The sequence below is a fragment of the Rhopalosiphum padi genome, chromosome 1 (genome assembly GCF_020882245.1).
Source record: "Rhopalosiphum padi isolate XX-2018 chromosome 1, ASM2088224v1, whole genome shotgun sequence".
In the NCBI taxonomy this organism is placed as follows: domain Eukaryota; kingdom Metazoa; phylum Arthropoda; class Insecta; order Hemiptera; family Aphididae; genus Rhopalosiphum; species Rhopalosiphum padi.
Window position 1 is genome coordinate 9997008 of NC_083597.1, and position 19514 is coordinate 10016521.

At 27.5% G+C, this 19514-nt stretch overlaps 1 protein-coding gene across 1 annotated transcript; it reads left to right on the top strand.

The window, feature by feature from the left end:
• Nucleotides 1-1017: 1017 nt before the first annotated feature.
• Nucleotides 1018-8994, top strand: LOC132917346 (uncharacterized). The gene is made up of 4 exons (XM_060978050.1): nucleotides 1018-1150; nucleotides 4051-4738; nucleotides 8257-8461; nucleotides 8631-8994. The coding sequence occupies exons 1-4, from the start codon at nucleotides 1048-1050 to the stop codon at nucleotides 8838-8840; spliced, it is 1206 nt and encodes a 401-aa protein (XP_060834033.1). The 5' UTR covers nucleotides 1018-1047; the 3' UTR covers nucleotides 8841-8994.
• The last annotated feature ends 10520 nt before the right edge of the window (nucleotides 8995-19514 follow it).

The window sequence follows — 19514 nt, forward strand, 5'->3', positions numbered from 1 at the left end:
TACAAAATAAATACATTTAGTGTAGCTTTTTTGCACCGAATCTAAAATAAACATTTCTACATCATATAGAAATTATCAATATGATAAGTAATTGAAATGACACGTAAGGTTCAAGTTCCTAACTAAGATCAATATAGAATAATAATTTAATCTATATTAAGTCCATAAGCTCTTGATGTATAAACGCTCGTTTTAAATAGAAATTCATTAAATTGTAGTAAACTCACACCATGCTTGCAGAGGCTTCGTAGTAATTAATACATAATATATTAGTATTACTTAATAATATTTTCGTATATTGCCATTAAATTAGTTATATTTCATGCAATATTTATTCCGTATATCCACCGTCATCACGTATCGTTACGACGTGCGTACCCACAGTTTTATTAATAATTTGTAGAAAATTATAAAAATATGTTAATTTTCATTTTTACCGTCTATTTAAAGGTTGAAAAACTCGAGAACATCCAAACACTTCAGAACTTATCCCAAAATGTCGTTGCTATACTCTATTCAAATTTCAAACGAAGATAAACCTAATGTCGAATTGTCGAATCGTTAATGATTTTTTTCTATTGTATACGTTTGTAGATGATAACATAATTATAACATTATAACATAATAATCATAATTTATTATTGTAACTTTGATAAATATAAGTACTTAACGTATGTATTTGAAAAAAAAAATGATGCTATTTTTTATTACTCAATAATATATGAAATAGAACTATGATTGAATATATTATTTTAAACGGGATTATTTGAACTGAATAAGTTAATCGTAATCCATTTATAATACTATACTACAACTGACTGATTTCAGTGGGCGGGTTTGCCACGGTTTACAATCAAATTAAAAGTTTTTTGGAATACCTACGGCTGTAATTTTCCGTGAACTTTTCCATTTAATTATTCATTCGTCTGGTAGTCGACTATTAAAAATACAAAAACTAAATTATAAAAAACCAAATGACTGTGACAATTATCATTTTTGTCGCGCTTCAAATATCAACCTCAGTGTTTTTTACGAACAAACAACATCATGAAAACATCGGAGAATATTACGGCACGGAAAATGTCCGTTTACTGGCTGACGTTATTGCTTTTGAACGGAATAAACGTATATCCGGGCCATAGCAATAAAGGTAATTTTTTATTTCGTTTTACAGATCGACTAAAGAAAAACAATAATATAGTGAGGAGACAACTAAAGGAACAGGTGAATGTTGATTTTGGTCAAATAATAAACTTGAACTGATATTAGGACTTACGTACGTTCGTGTTGTTTTAAATTCGGAGAAGACAACTAGTTTGATTAATTTATTTCGTCTTTTGTACTATACGAAAAATATATCGAAATAGTCATAAACATAATATATCATTCTAGAGGTATAATTATTCGCAAAAGAATACGAAAAATTAGAAAAAAAAATTTTGCAATAATAATGTCACAAAAGTTTAAAATTGACTCAAACAGTATTAACTTATTTTTGATGATTAAAATTATTTTATTCATATTTTTTTATAAAATTGTAAGCTTTATTCGATTTTGTCTTCTATGTAAACGAAATGTCATTTTTTCATATGTATACGATGAAATTACATGGTGAATGGCCAATCAGGTATGTAAGTACATTTTCAATAGGTCCTCATTTTGATGCATAATTTGTAAGATGTATGATAGATTCCTTTAAGTAAAGTAAAACAATAAAATAAACGTTTCATTATTAAATTATTTAATATATGAATGAACTTTGGGCTATTTTAATTTCCGCTAGTTCTTATCACATAAAAAATATTTATTAAGGTTTTTTTATGCTGTGATGTATTAATGATATGATTATATATGTTTTATTTTTTATGAAAATATGGGGTTCTCGGCAAATTATTGATATATAAATCTTATAATTAAAATGCCCATATACTCAACACTGTCATTAATTAAGTTTTTCTGTATTCGCGCTTTAATTATCAACCAAAAATCTATGCCAAAATTATTTACTCATCGAAGTTTCAATTGTTAATACATAAATAGTTATCCTTATTGCTTACACACAAATAAATTATTTTTTATATAATTATACATATTTGTGTTATTAGAAAAATATAGCAATATATTAATTATTAGTGATTATAGTACGGATATTGAAACGAAATATGTGTAGGATACTGAGTAAACATATATATTTTTATTTACTCAATAACGTTTACACCTATAGCTGTTCTATTGTATAATATCCATTGTATTATATTCTGAGAATATGCAATTAAACTATTATTATTTATAACTTATTATTATGCAGTATACTTTATTTACTCGTTTCACATTTTTCGATCACTATTATAGAATCCAACAATAGTGCATAACACTTCAACAGTAAATGTAATTTAGTAGGTGCTTATTTAAAATACATACCTATAGATCAGCGTTTCTCAAAGTGTGAGTCGCAGCCCACTGGTGGGTCGTCAGTCAATTTTTAGTGGGTCGCGAACAGGTTTTTGAATTATAATGTTAATACTATTATTAACCATAACAGAAAACAAGCATACATTTCGCATACACCTCATTATTAAAAGTACATTTATGAAAATAAATTGATTATAAACCTATAAAATACTAAATATATATTACAAATGTATACATATTTATACAATACACATTTGGTTTTTTATAACTACTTTTTGAAAAGTGAAACCGTGTGGGTCACGAAAGATTTTTCGGGGTAAATTTAGGCCGCGGTACTAAAAAGATTAAGAACCACTGCTATAGATTATAATATTAAAAATGTTTGAACAAATATTTGATATTTCCGGTTATAATTTTTTTGAAATCCAAATCTATGGAGTTAATATTAGGAGGAAAAAACTTAACGCGAAAATATTATATATAACTTTATAACTTGTTAATGTCCAGCCTTAAGGATACCTACGAAATAGTAACCTCGAACTAGCTACTATAGGTCCTAGTACTATCAATGATATAACAATCAGTTAGGCGGTGTTAAGAAATTGTCCCCCACTCCGAAATATGGGAATTTTTTACGGATCCTATGTAATATTATAAAATCGCACGTATTGCGATTTCAGATTAGAATTATTATTTTTAAAATGCATAAATCCACAGAAAATGAATTCTGGTTTTGCCACCGAATACATTCATATAGACCAATGATGGCGTATATCTGTGACATGTTGGCCAATCTGAACGGCACGTAAAAACATTTTTATTGCATTGTTCAATCTCGCGTTAAATTTAAAAAAAAGTTGATCAATAACGATAAAACATAATATATATGATAAAGTATTGTAAGCATATTTACCATGATCGCTGCCTGCTGTGTGATTTATGCCGACATGTAACTAATAATATATTATAATCACACATACGTAATAAACAAATCCACCGTCTTATACAAAATTAATGATAATATATGCATAATTAACGCTAACATCTGCAAGGGTAAGGGAAAGGATAAACTGAATGATTCTTTATCAAACAATATTTGTTATTTCAAAAACTATTAGTTTTTGTAATTATTTTTTTCACACAATATTTGTAGTCGAAATAAAACAACGTTTAAAAAAAATAATACTTTAATAATTTTTTTTTTGTTTTGACTTTTTTAATTACAATATACATTTTTAAATTCATATTCTGAAGCAGAATATTTATCTGTGGTGAGCGGAGGTCACAGTTCCAGTACACTCCGTTAACTTCGTTAAACTTTAAACATTGAACTATAAAAAATGTAATTTTTTTGAAAAAACGTTGTTTACACTAGTTAATTAGGTAAAAAAATTATTTTCAAAAACGTTGATAGATTTTGAAATAACGAATTCTGTTCGATAAAAGAATCACAAGCTATATATATTATTATTATTATTTATTTATTTGTTTTTTGTTACAACGCGATCTAAGAATAATCAAAATATAAACCTCCCCCGTTTGAAAACGACGAGTTCGCCACCGATATATTAATGCAATAATAATATGCACATTAATACGTATATTATATACGCGGTGAACCGGTCGTGGTTTTTCAAGTTGCAGTCAAGCGGATCGCGGCCGCGTACCCGTGGCTGATATGCGCGTTCTGGGCGTTCATCATGACGTCGGTGACCACGTCGCTGGCGGTGCGACACACCAGCTACGAGGAAGCGGTCGAGATGCTCACGTACATCACGGGCTCGTCGAGCACGCTGGCCCTGTTCGCCATCGGCGTGCACAAGCGGCCCGGGCTGTGCCGGATGCTGGACACGATGCGGTGCGACTTCTGGGACGACGGGCGCCAGGAGACCGCGGACTCGCTGTTCTCGCGGTTCGTGCGCACGTACGGCGCCGTCATGCCCGCCGCCAACGTGATGATGTGCATGGCACCGGTCGTATGGGTGTCCCGCTACGGTGACATCGACTCGCCGGCCGCGCTCATATTCCGCATGTGGACGCCGTGGACGCGGCTGACGGTCGCCCGGTACGTCGCCGTGTACGCCGCCCAGTTCGTCGTATCGCTGAGCGTGCTGACCAGCATCGCGGGCATGGTGTTCGCCATGGTGCTGTTCGTCACTGAGATGCAGGTCCAAGTGAACACGCTCGTCGACACCATCCGCGACCTGCACGTGGACATGTGGTACGACGAAGGAGACGGCCGTCCGGACGCGCACGCCGACCGCCGCCGTCAGGCTGCGTACGACGGTCTCGTCAAGTGCGTCAAACACCATCAGACGCTCATCACGTGAGTTCCCGGTATTTACCAGCTTGGAGTTTGATTTTTCAAAAATCGATCATCCCGTAAACCAAAAATATTGCCCGGGGACGAATACAGTTTAAACCAGTAATCCGTCGTCTATTCGTGAATAGTATGATAATTATCTAACTCCAGAAGTCACCCTAAAATATCCGCATCAATCTGTTATCGAAACCTTCTTTTAATCGTCAAAATAAGTCGAATATTTTTTAGTTTTACGAGCCTCAGCCATACACTTTGATTTTTAATTTGTATACACATAATTGCTGTTACCCGTGACTTCTATTCTAATACACGTACGACTCGTCTGGAATTTCAAATAATACGTGAAAAATTAAACTTTATTTAAAAAAAAAAAAAAGATATTTGTAATTCAAATATTATGACATGTATAAAAAAAACGCTTAAAATTTTTATAGATCCCTCCCTATGGTTTTCCTTAGTTTAACTATTGCAGGTCATGATAGTGTTATAAGTGGACATATGTTCACCACGCAATCGACTGAAATCCACACGCTCGGGAATTTTTCACATCAGGTCGAAAGCGTGGGACATACAGCATACGGCGATTGGCGATTGGAGATGCGTGTGCCTCCTGATGGTAGTTTTAAAATCACTACTTTATTCTCCAACGTAGAACGCAGTCAAATATCTTAACTATCAAAATGTTTACGTAAATCGCACATTGTTTGGTTGAAAAACATTCAGAATAAATCATAATTAATAAGTGTTTAGAAAACCCATCAGGACTTATTAAGTATCTTGTCAAATACGATCCATTAAACTTAAACGGTTAATTTCAAATGAAAGATTGGCAAAGCTCCAAATAAACGTATAAAACAAAAAACGACGTATAACAATAAATCGAGCATAGGACTTGAACGTTGTAAAATGATAGTCTACATAGTTATGTAGCTATATTGCCTAATCATTGCGCCGTGTTACATACAAATATTTTTATGTTTTCCACCAATTTTTCTAATATTATTATTTACTATTTTTTTATCCAATTTAAAACTTGAATCAATGCAAATTATATGAAATCAAAAAAATTAAATTATCGTCAATTTATTGTTCTTTATTTACTTTAAAATTCATTATGTTATGTAAATACAATATTTCAACACTTACTTGAATGTTTTTACATATATAAATTATAATATATATATAAAAACCTTATAAGATTTCTGATTTAAGTTTTGAGAATAGTAAATAGTATTAAACGATTGTAGTGAAAATGTAGTCAAGTTATTTTAATTTAGGTCAAAACTATTAATTTATTTACTAAACACTCGACGATCGGGGTTAGTAAAAATTAACGAACCAAAATTTACAATTCAGCCATGAAAAGTTTTCGAAAATAAAACTTATACCAGTTATTAAAAAAAATTTAAAAAGTTAATTTCTAGCTAGACTACAAATTTTGAGTACAATAAAAAAAAACTGAATTATGCGTATAAACAAAAAAATAGGAGTCGTCCAAACCAGAATTAGAAACTCAACATTATTTTCATTCATAAAAATAACTCACAATGTTCACTCCAATATGATCGAAAAAATAAAAACCCCGAAATAATATCAAAGGGGTACACTCGTCATTTACATACGTCTATATATATTTATATTTATGCGTTGTTTCACATTAATCAAAAAGTGATTTTTGCAATACAACAATCAACGAACGAAAATACTTCAACTGCAGTTACACGAATAATAAAGCGGAGGAAGTTTTTCCATCTTAAACTATTGTACGAGCAACAATATTTTATACTCATGATAACCTACAGCTGAGAAAAAATTAAAATAATCCATCAGACTTCTATACCCACGCGTGTACAGCATTTACGCAAAATACCGTAGCGCTTTTTAATATTCATCGGGAGAACGTTGCACCTGAGCTACGTTTACCTATACAGCTGTACGTCCCACGATGCATACCAATAACGTCGTAGCTATTATTTGCACTCGACCAATATTCTCCGCGTAGCTATTATAGTTAACTGTCAAAAACAAACATGTAATTCGTGATAAAATGAATACAAACTATGATTATACATTTATTCGCGAGTGTTTAAAAATTTTTAGATTTCAAAACACAAATTCAGAGCACTTTATATCCCTGTTGTATTCGTCCACCCGTTAAATGCCAGTACGTACACATCACAATATGAGTATTTAAAAAAGATTCGTCTTCCCAGCTAATATTTTCAAATAGATAACACATTTTTTTTAACTTTACTTATATTATTTATTGTGTTTTATTAAAATATAAGCTTAAAAACAAAATATTAAGCACGCTCACGGAGTGAACTTTCCTAACGTGTTATATTATGTATGCGTGAAATAGTTGTTAATTCATTAAACCGATTTTGGCTATATTAAAGATATTAGAGCTTTTACTAGATGCGTTGTGGTTTAAATATTGTAGTTCGTGTTCGTATAAAACATTATTTGAACCTGAAATATTTGCAATTATAATGCCAAATTTTTATGTAAATCTTTAGTTCGATTTCAAATAAGGTACAGCATTCGAGTATTGTTTTATTGCATATTGTTTTTGAGATTTCAATTTTAAGTCAGTTAGTTTCAGTGGGCCAAAAATAAACCTAGGTGGGTGGATGGATTTATTTAATAGATATTTGAAAACAACGGTAATTTATCCCATAAACTTTTTGATATATTTTACTGCCTTGAAGAGTTTGCCAAAAATCATATAATAGCAGTAACATACAAAGTTAAAGTTATTATTATTATTATTTTTTTTTTTTGTGATCGACGAATAGTATATGCTTAATGCTTATTTATTTATTCAATATAAGGACGTGAATCCAACAACTTACTTATAACATTATAAAACAGAATAAAATAAATATTTTACAATGAAAAAACTGATATAACTCGTAGTATTAAATTGAATATAATAAGAAAACTAAAAAATAAAATGTATTATATTATATAAAATAAAAATAATATAAAACTGTTAAAAATAATAAAAATATAATATGTTTTATCAGTAACCATTGAGAGGTTAGCAGGGAAATTTTAAATATTCAATATTGGATAAAATTATTTAGAACCACTAGTATTAAACAATTAATTTTTAAAACGAATTAAAGATACAACTTCAGAATAATTAATAACAATTGTATCAATAAAACACTAATGCATAATTATAAAAATTTTAGTGTCAGCACTGGACTGTGACGATTAACAAATATTTAAAGCTTTTTATTAATTAATTTTGTCTTGGAGGATTACACAATACGAAATTAAATACACAACTGTAGGTTTTAGTGTTCCTTAATTGTTTTAATGGTTTAAAAGTTAAACATATATTTTTCTTTCTTTATACATTTAGTTTCAAAATATTTCCAACGTAAATTTCTATTTAAAAATACAATATAATATTTTTCATAATATTATGTTAATAATTAGTAAAATCAAATATATTTTTATAAATACTTTTAATAGCTTATTGTTTAAAATATTTCTTTTTTTCCATTTAGATACTTCAGTCATTTTAAATCGTATTTCAATTTGTTGTTCATTGTCGACATCGTATATGTCATGGTAATGACGTGTTTGTGTGCAAGCAGCGTATTAATGGCAAATGGTTTTTCAGCGTTTCACATAAAAATGATGTCTCTTCTTATTATAGTGGTTTCTCAGTTCTTTTTCTACTGCTTGATTGGTGAACAATTTTCGACGATGGTAAATATAAATCAATAATATTTACATATAGAAATTATAAATAATCTAATCTGCGTATTGAAAAATTAAATTTATTTACCCAACTATTGAATTAAAGTAAATTGACATCTTGACAATCTATTTTAATTGATAAAAATAAAAACATTTACCGAATTTAATAACATTACAGAACAAACAACTTGGGGATTGCGTCTATTTCAAGCTAGTGAAATGCAAGGATCCAAAGTTAGCACGGGTCGGTCTTTTAATGATTCTGAGAACACAAAAACCGTTACAATTAACTACGATGGGCATCACCAAGTACACAGCTTCGCTGTTCACATTTACAGTCACGATGAGGTCTGCTTATGCAGGATTTAATGTGCTGTACAATTCTTAATAAAATATCAATATCAAATTTAAGCAACTGTTGCACTTATATTTTGTAAATCGATTTTTTTTTTTGTATTTAGATGTCTTTACAACCACAATCAATAAACACTAATATAATAAATTATATAAAAGTAATAATAAAATCGTATAACACATTATAATGATCCTGTACCTACTGTTGAATGCAGTAATCAGTTATATTATATAGTTTTTTATATACTATACAATTTAATTTTTTGTTATTATTATTATTGTTCAATAGGTTAGAAACATTTACAAGTGGGTCTGGGGTTCAAACACCTCCTCACGAAATGTTATCCAAAACAGTTTTTATTTATATATAATAATTTTCAATTTCTAATGATATCGTTTATATTAATCTCTTACCATCCACCCACGAATAGGTTCTCTGTATAATATGTGTTTGCATTAGATATTATAATAAAGTTCAGTATTTACATGAGTAATACCAGTTATGAGGTTTTATTGATCGATCAGCTTGATTCCTGTCAAATATTTTTCACGTTTATTTCAATTAAAATAATTTATAGTTTCTAAATTGTATGACAAGATAATCCAATTTAAAGTTTTTGTAATATATTTACTTACATAATTCTTCATGAAAATTCCGTAGCAAGTTATTAATTAATTATTGTTGATTAATTATATTCTCAAATAATATTATATTTATATCAAAGTGGTGGTCGTCTAATATAAAAGGCGACAGTTCTATTCCACTATATTTACCAAATGTAGAAATACCATTAAAAACTACAATCCATATTATACTATACAGTAAAATTTGATTAATAACAACATTATATTATTTATCTAGATTTGCATAATATTGCACTGAATTAGTAGGGTTGAATCTCAAGTATTTACATAGAAACTATTTTCGTATTAATAAAATGGTAATAATATAATACACTGTAAATGGTAATTTATGCTAACAAATTCAACATTCAGGTTAAACGAATAACCTCTTTTTCGGCTAAAAATTAACATTTACTTTTTGGCTTGTACAGTTTCCTTTCAAATTTACAACTAGAAAAACTCAACTAAATAGCGTTTTTAATTTTTATATTAATTAAATATAATTTTCGCAAAAAAAAGTAATTTTTAATGATCTAAATTATTACACACAAGTACACAACTGTGAAAAAATTATATTAATAAAATTTAAAAAAGGTGAAACGTTGCAAGCATTAGTGATTCTAGACTAATTCACCGATGCAATAACCCAATATTATTGAGGAGGAAATAAGCTTTTTTTTCATTTATGAAATTGTTAGTTAAGTAATCATAGCACTTTTTAAACTGTCATAATCAGGACATGAAATAATTTACAAAATATTTTGATGCTTTGTGTTTGTCTACAACAGCTGTTTTTAATAATTACTATTAATTAAAAAGTTTGTCGAATTCATTATCCTATTTAAGATGGCGTACTAATATATTCTACAGGTATAATCCCTACTTTTGTATCTCAATAAATCGCAACAGACTATAAAAATAGATAGATTTTTAATTTAAAACATGCGATTGAATTTTATTTTTGCAAAAAAGGTGAAACTATTATATGTATTCATTTAATAGCTATTCAGTATATGTGTAATTGAATGTGTGTATATCTACGTAGAATTATCTGGGTCATTCACACGGAGGAAACAAATATAACAACAAAACCTAGTAATATTTACCGGTATATACAAAATAAAATTGCATTGCCAAAAATAAAACATGGGTATTTATTGGTACGTGGTGTCCGGTGTGCTCAAGTTGGCTCAGAGTGTTGAAAACATTATATATATACTTACAAATAATATTTTATGTACACTCAAAATTCGTGTTCTACCTACGTAATAAAGTTCAAATATTATACATATTATATAAATGTATAATATAATAGAACCGCCCATGTATGTTGACTTGGAGATGACCATCATTCTCATTCTATATATTGTGTATGTTGAGATCGTTGCATGGTGATGTAGAGTGCGGAAGTAGCCTATATAAAAGGGTTAGTTTATAATATAATATACATAGTAAAATACAGGGTGATCCACCAAGTATACTCATCCTCTTTTTCTTCTTCAATAATGAAGTTATTTATAAATCTGGTTTTTGGGACTTATAAATATTAAAGAATTAGACCATATTTTCTAAATCTTGAGATTTTTTGTAATACTACAAGTATGTCTTTTGGAAGATACAAACTTATATTTTTCAAATGACAACCCTTTCCTTTTAATAAATTAAATTATTTTTATCGATAATTTTTCTGAAAATTCGAACGAGTAGTTATTGAGTTATTCGACTTTGTGTACTGAAGCTAATAGGCCCATGATAATAAATCTCTAAAATATTATGGGAGCTCTAGTTATTTAAAATTTTAATATAATATAACATAAATATTTTAATAATTTAAAAATTTCTCAAATTTTGAATTAGATAATAATGTGTAAAAATTTTCAAAAAAATTATCCACTTAATAATTAACAATAAAAAAGGTGCTCTTATTTAAAAAACAGAAGTTTGTATTACCACGAGATATTCTTTAAGTATAGTACATGAAGAGGTGAACATTCTTGCTGAATCACTCTGTACTGGATCACCGGCCCTTATATATTACATGGACACGCGTCTTATAATCTAAACTGCAACTGTAAACATAATATATTATATTTATACGCGTCGTATATCCCTGGATGGCCAGTCTGTTTTTTTTTTGTGGTCATCGCAGTAGAAAAAATAATAACAAACTTATTGGTGCCCATACACAACTACATAATGTTAATGTGTGTGTGAACAAAAAGTAAACTTTAGTCCTCTATAAACAGCGATGTATGTAGTACGTACATCTATATACCTTTATTATCAGAGTATATTGCGTAGTCGCAATGTCACAACCTATGGAACAAGCAGTTTAAACTTTTTAGCACGTAAGTAGTATATAATATAATATTGTCCAAGCAAAATCGTGTTTAATACGTATTATAAAAAGTTTTCACATTGTTGAACTTCACTTATTTCTACTTTTATATTTTATCATTTGAACTTTTTTTCTATAATTTAGTCAAATTTACAGTTTAGAAATACAATATTGCACTATATTCTAGACACGTGATAACCTACATACTGCAAAGGCCAACCATAAATTCGAAATACGAATATCTCGACTTCTCGAGTGGTCAATGTTATCGTTTTCCGACTCCTGCCTTCTACCACACACTCACAACGTATACCGATTGATTACAGTGAAAATGATATAACAATATAAACATAATACAATATGGACAATATACACGAGGTATTATTATTATTATTATTATTTTTTTATAAGATATATTTTAAATAAATAATAATTGATAATATTATTATAATGATATTGCTGGATTCAACGACGATTTCGTCTGTATTTAATATTTATATGTATAGGTATAGTAGGTATGTTGAATTCAATTAAAATACACGAGGAAATTAATTGTGACCTTACGGATATACGGGGTACTAATGAATGATGATTGGTTATGCTGCGCTGTTCAATTTATGCATAATTTGATCTCATTATATATGGGTATATAAACTATAACCAAACAATATTACAACAAATATTATTTCAAATTTTTACACGCTAAGCTCTAAACAAAAGTCCGTGTTTTTTTTCTTGATTGCAATTTAGCTTGGTTATCTTAACTAAATATAGTAAGGCGGCCACGGTAAAAATGTATGAGCTGGTTAATAAGGACCAACCCTTAGTCACTACGTGCTTGAACTACAACACTGCAGGAGTCAATTGTTACATTATTATGTAGCATATATATATAGATAGATAGGTTAGGTACACAGGTGTCAAACGATAATGAATGATTTTGTACTTTGTAGCTTATTATAAAATAGAATGACGTGAAATTTGTTTTTCGACACGTGTAATTATGCTACTCAGGTACTCGGGGCGTACCTCTACCATACATTATATATTATACATAGCTGTTGGTTTTAAATTAGAATACAGATGTAACGCAATATTTTAATCAAACTATCAAAGGGTTTACTTGAAAAAAAATTATCCTGCTAGGTTATATTATAAAGAATGGAAAACAGAAGAGACCACATTATTGTTGTGAAAAATAAATGACTATAAATCTTGTCATCACTCGAGTTCTAAGAAATACGCACATTTTAACTTTGAATTTCTGAAACACCGTTCTTATACATATTTTATAAATCAAGAATTACTACATTTCTGAACATCACACAATACACTTTATTGATTAAAAGTTATTGCGACACATTTCAACCAAATTTAACAGTGCGAGTGTATATAATATTACAATAGTGATGGCGAACCTATGACACGTGTACACGTTATAGCCAACGATTAGGCCAGATGGCACGTTGGCCAAATTTTAATGGCACGCGAAAATCATTTTATTTTATTGTTAATCATACATTTAATGAAAAAAAAATTACATATACTTAAAAAATAAATTTATTAAAATTTGGAACTCATGTTACTTCCAGACATAATATTTTGTACTATTTAAAAAAGTGAATAAATATGTCAAAGTCGAACGTACATAAGATGTGAAAGCTATTATTTTCTACAATACATTATTTAAAATCAATACACAAGGAATAATACGTACTATTGGATGAAGGTAATTCTACTTATATTTTATTAAATCGTTTAAGACAAACAAAATACATAACTGATATTAAAATATTTTAGTAAATAATAACCCATCAACCTGAGTGAAAATTCTACAGAAGAGCATGTTATTGAAAACTGAATTTCGTTTAAACTGAAATACAAACATACTGGGGTAATATAAACTTTTATTTTTCAAATAAAAACCCACTTTTAACTATTAAATATTAATTTTTATGTGTATAACTTTTTTGAAAATTTTTATTTATCTAATTCTAAATTCGAGATGTTTCTCTATTACATATAATTAATGATTGTATACATATTAATCTAAATGTTTAATGTAGATCCATACTAAAAAAACATATTTAAGTATTATTATTTTTTAGTATATAATATTATATATTACTTGACTTTTATGTCTTTTTTTTTACATATTGCTATTGCGTATATATTATTATAAGACCTTACGAAAAATTCCCGGAAATGTGGACGTGAACTTGATTAAATACCAATAAATATTATATAACAAATCTGGTCGGGTATAAAATCTTTTGAAAAAAATATTTTCTAAATGTAGTATTTGGATAAAAATACGTAGCCCCAAATAAATATATTTTATACTAATGCAGCTATACATCATGTATCGCACATGTATATAATATGTTTATATAGGTACGTTCAAAACGTAAATAGTTTATCGCTGAAGACGATATGATCCTCGCTGTTTCATTCTGCAGTTTATTTAAAAAATTCTTTAAATTGAATATACGAGTATGGGAAATAAAATCACTGTACATGTATCAAACTATATATTATATTGCAGTTGACAAAATCCCTATTCAAAATGTATATGTGAAAATCATATTTTAAATAAGTTATATATATATATGTACAACTATAGCCCTTAAGCTATATAATATCATATGTACTTCGTGGATGATATATTGTACATTGATATATATTCATATCTTACCCCGTGGTTGTGGGTGTGATAAGATTATTATTACCCATGGCCTTTTTTAAAAAACCAAAATAACTTTTCAAAAAGTTTAAATATTAGAAATTTAATTTATTTTTGTATAATATGCTGGTACTTAAGTTTCTCTAACATATCAATATATTTAATAATATAACGAAAATGATTGAAAAGTACATTATACCCTAATTCTGAATGAAATTTAATTAATTCAATTACATAACATTGTTTACGCCTACGTAAAACTGAGTAATATTACTAATATTTATCATTAAACGGATAAATACGTGTAATATTTATAGGTAGGTGTGCGATCCATAGTCGTTATGATAACGTTTCGTATATTTTATTTAAATAATTTTAATATAAATATTAAATTATACATGTCTTTATACGTCTAGCCATCATAATACAATACTATTTAAATAAAGTAGACATTCGACATTCAAAATCTCAAAATCATCATTTTGTATACTGACCGACCGACTAACATGATATAATATATGCCATGAGCTTATAACTAGGGATAAGAAGTTATATAGAAATCGTATATATTTTTCCGTGACTTCAAATTTATATCTAAGTAAGTCAAAAATCTGTTCTATAACCTAGTGCACTAGATTAGGTTAGGAATTCATGAGTTCATATTTGTATTTATTTTTGTGTATTTTACTATTTTTTCAAGAATAGCATATTAGCATATTAATGGTTTTTCGTGCATATAAATGCATTTTTAGTAAATTAACTAATTCATTTTTAGTTATTTTTTAATTTTTTTTATTTCATAAAACAATAATTGAACACGATACACAAATCCTGTAGTTTCATATGTAAACGATTGTTACAATGAAATAATAAAATGTATATAATTTGGAGATATGAAAAATAAATAATAATTAAATGCAAGTGTCACAGTATTTAAAAAAATAAATATATTTTTTAGATTTATAATCATAAATCATTCGAACAATCGTCGTCGTTAAGATATTGAAAATATTGAAAATGTTTGATGCAAAAAATTTAATTTATAAACAAATACATTTATTTTTTTGGTTGTTAAATAATTTAGTAAATAATAATAGTAGTTAGGTAAGAAAAAATAATAAATATTTAATAGTATAATAATTAAATAATATAAAACAATTGTTGTGCATATTTTGCCAATTTTACATCATATTACTATTGTTAACTATAGCACTATTGAAAAAAAAAAACAAATAACGGGAAATAAACAAGTATAGCACTGTACTTACAAAAGCGTGCTGAACGTATAGGTACATAGATACAATTCACTTTTTAAAAATAAAAATAACAATAATAAATTATATGGTAACTAATACATAATCATCTAATAATATGGTAATACAAAGTGTATTGATTTATGATTTTTATAAACATATATTTATTTTAGGTTTTTGCAATCTTACGTTAAAATAATTGAATTACATATATACAATAATACGTTTTTATAACAAATACATATAATTTTATATATACAGTAGGTATACAATAATACTCTATACACATTTATTTTTTGTGATAACTTTAGCTGATAATTATATTTTATCGTCCAATAAACAATATTCAATCTAAATAAATTTATACCTATTTTATCTCACGAGTATAACGTATAGTAAGACGTATATAAAATCATATAAGTTCATCTTGTTCAAATAAATCAAATTTAAATAAAAAACAGTAGTACAAGTAATTTTATTCGAATCTTATAAATAAAATGTAGTATCATCTATCATATATATATATTATTCATACTGCAACTTAAATCATATTTAATTTACTTATTAAAATAAATATTAGTGTTAAATTAACAGTTTACAATACTGTCAATAGCTACATAATAATAAAATACAATAAATATAATAAACTAATTACAGTAATACCACTTATAAGTAATAACTAATATGTTTAGTAAATGTAGTATTTAATTTTTGTAGTAGGTACTAGGTATCAGCAATCAACATAATATATTGTATTATTTATGTGAAGTAAATAAAACAAGCATCACCTATATTATGAGATATATGAATTTATTATTATTGTTATTATTTTACATTAGTCATAAACTCATAACACAGAAAATGAAGCTATTTTCGCTTTCGCCAGGTAATGTATACACAATACACTATCTAATTTTGAATAGTTATTTTTCGTCACGTATGGATAGTGAATACGATGATCTATAAAGCTATTCTAAAATAAATAGAAAAAAATCTACAAAAAATAACGTGGATAACGTGTGAACCACACTAAAAAAAGACATTTAACTTCTTAAATTTAATATCTATAGTTAGATTCTAATAACTGCGTGGGGGGGGATAAATGTTAGAGTCAAGTATTTTTTATTGTATATAACCTATTAGGTATCTTTGCTTACATCTTAATCTTAGAAAGGTTTTAATGGAATTCCAAATTTTCTTAGCAAAATGCCAATAAATGTCATAAAATAAATAAAAACAGTTTTATATTTTGTAGATAAACATTAATATCTTGAAAACAAATGAATTCATGTCCTATAAAATATATAAATTGATAAATTATAAATAAATAATACTAAAATGTAGATGCAGTATCATTTTTTAACATTGAATAGTTATTTGGTTCAAAAACTAAAGACATTTTTAAAAATTAAAAAGTTCATAAAAGTCAAAAATGTTTAGTTCAAGTTTTAGTGCTTATATTTGAAGTTTACTTTATTGATTATTTAAGAATTATATGAGGTGTGTATACACTACACCATTTTAATATATAATAGGTACTTATTTTAGTATAGTTCATTAGGTACCTATTATTCCATCATTCAGTTATTATAATTTTTGGGTTCCAAAATAAAAAGCGATGATGTTTGATAGAAGATTAGGTCAAGATTAAGAGTTATAACAATTATTAATAAAAATAATAATAATAATATAATTAATACAATTTTGAAAGAAATTCATACAATTAATTTATATAGATGAATAAGTTTATTTTTTCCGTGGATATATTTCCCATACCTTTTTTCACTAGATTTATATACAATTAATATACATTGTATATTATATTATATTATACCTATATATACCAATATATAAATTGTATTACAATATTGTCAATATCATATACTTCGTTGCAACATAATATTATAATTTAGGTTAGATTATGTAGTAAGTAATATTAGCATAGGTGGGTTATATATTTATATTGGTAATATTCCTATGGTGGTTAAATATAAAGTCAGATACGAAAATAAAACCACGTTTTGAATTTGAAACTAATTTATTGATACATACATCGGGTTTCTGACAATATAATTATTACAAAGCGAACACGATATTTATTATTGTTTCGTGATTAAATAATAAATAATGATATATAGGTACATAAATTGATAACATATTATACACACTTATAGTTACAAACATTATGCGTATGTAAGACGTAGATATATTTTAGTTAAGTATTCATATTTTTATTGTAATCACGTGGCGTTTTGTCCGGCCCGATGATTTGTATCTTATGTCGTATAGGTAGGTACTGTGAACAATCTTAATGACGGTCGGTATTATTACTATTATTTTACTGTATCTTAATAATTATTATAATTACATGCAATTTGACATTTTCCCAAACGGAACGATTTATTTAATAATTCGTTTTTGACACTGCTGCGTCTGCGAATCGGGTCACGCGCGTGTAGTGCGTATGTATCATAATAATATTTATTTCACTCGTACAGTCGTACGATATCATAAAGATTACCGCCACCGGTCATGCGACCCTGTTACTCACACGGCGGTTTGTACAATGTCGTATGCTCGTAGTCGGTGAAATGTCTATTGTAAAGCCCGTGGTCATGCCCACCTCATTATAATAATAATGAAATTTATATTACACAATGACTTCCCTCGCGCATCGGCCGCCGCTTGATCTCTGCCGCACCGCGAGTTTTATGTAACAATACCGCGGTTCGAGTACCAGGGTTGCATAGGGTCACTGCTCGGTTGGTGTATTAACGCATAAACACGATTTTTTTTCCGTTCGTTCACGTCTTCCTATGCCATTATATATTTCACCGTATACATTGAAGTAATGATAAACAAATATATATGTTAAAGATATATATTTAGTTACTTTACAGTATTTTTGTTATCAATACTTTTAAAAAATTAATGTATAAATTAAAAAAAAAAAAAACAAAAATAGAAAACATAATTATCACAGTGTCGTTCTTAATAATTATGTATTTAAATAAAACATACTTTTACATACTAGGTACCTACACATTTATATTATTTTTATTCGTAGGTAAATAGGTATACGATATACCCACAAACGAACTAACTCGGAATATTAAATTACATAAATTTGTTTACAAACGTTGTTTAAGTCTGCCAAATCTAATTATATAAACTCTCGTGTATATAAATAGTATATACCGGTAGCGGTAATTATAATTTAATCAAAATTATTAATTATAAATATTACAACAGTAGAAATAAGTAAGCAATAACAATTTTTAGGGTTACAAAATCAACCGCTTATCAAAGGCCAAAATAATATAGAGATAACTTCTAACTGCCAATTTTATAAACGTGTTGAAACCGAAAAAAGAAAATTTCAGTTTTCACATTTATTCATAGTTTGTAGAAAATTAAGATAGTAAATATTATAAATATTCTAAGGACTCGCCCATCTCTTTTTTTATAAAAAAAAGAGACAATTCCAATACCTAACGTAATTGAAACAATAATTTCAAGAAATAATATTAGTTCGAGTACCATATGGCATAGATGTAATTGGTGTAAGTAAACATCAAACCGCGTATAAAAGTATAAATAAAAGTAATATAATATATAAAATATAGAATAAATTTATCGTTTTCTCAACAGTGTATATTTTGTTACGTAATACCTTAAATTAGGTATTGTTAGATAAAAAACAATAATTATATTGTTAATATAGTGGTATAATAATTCAAACCTTTATTTAATAAACACTGTTAAAAATGCTTAAAAAAAATTGCAAAGAAAAAAATGGTCTGAAGCATT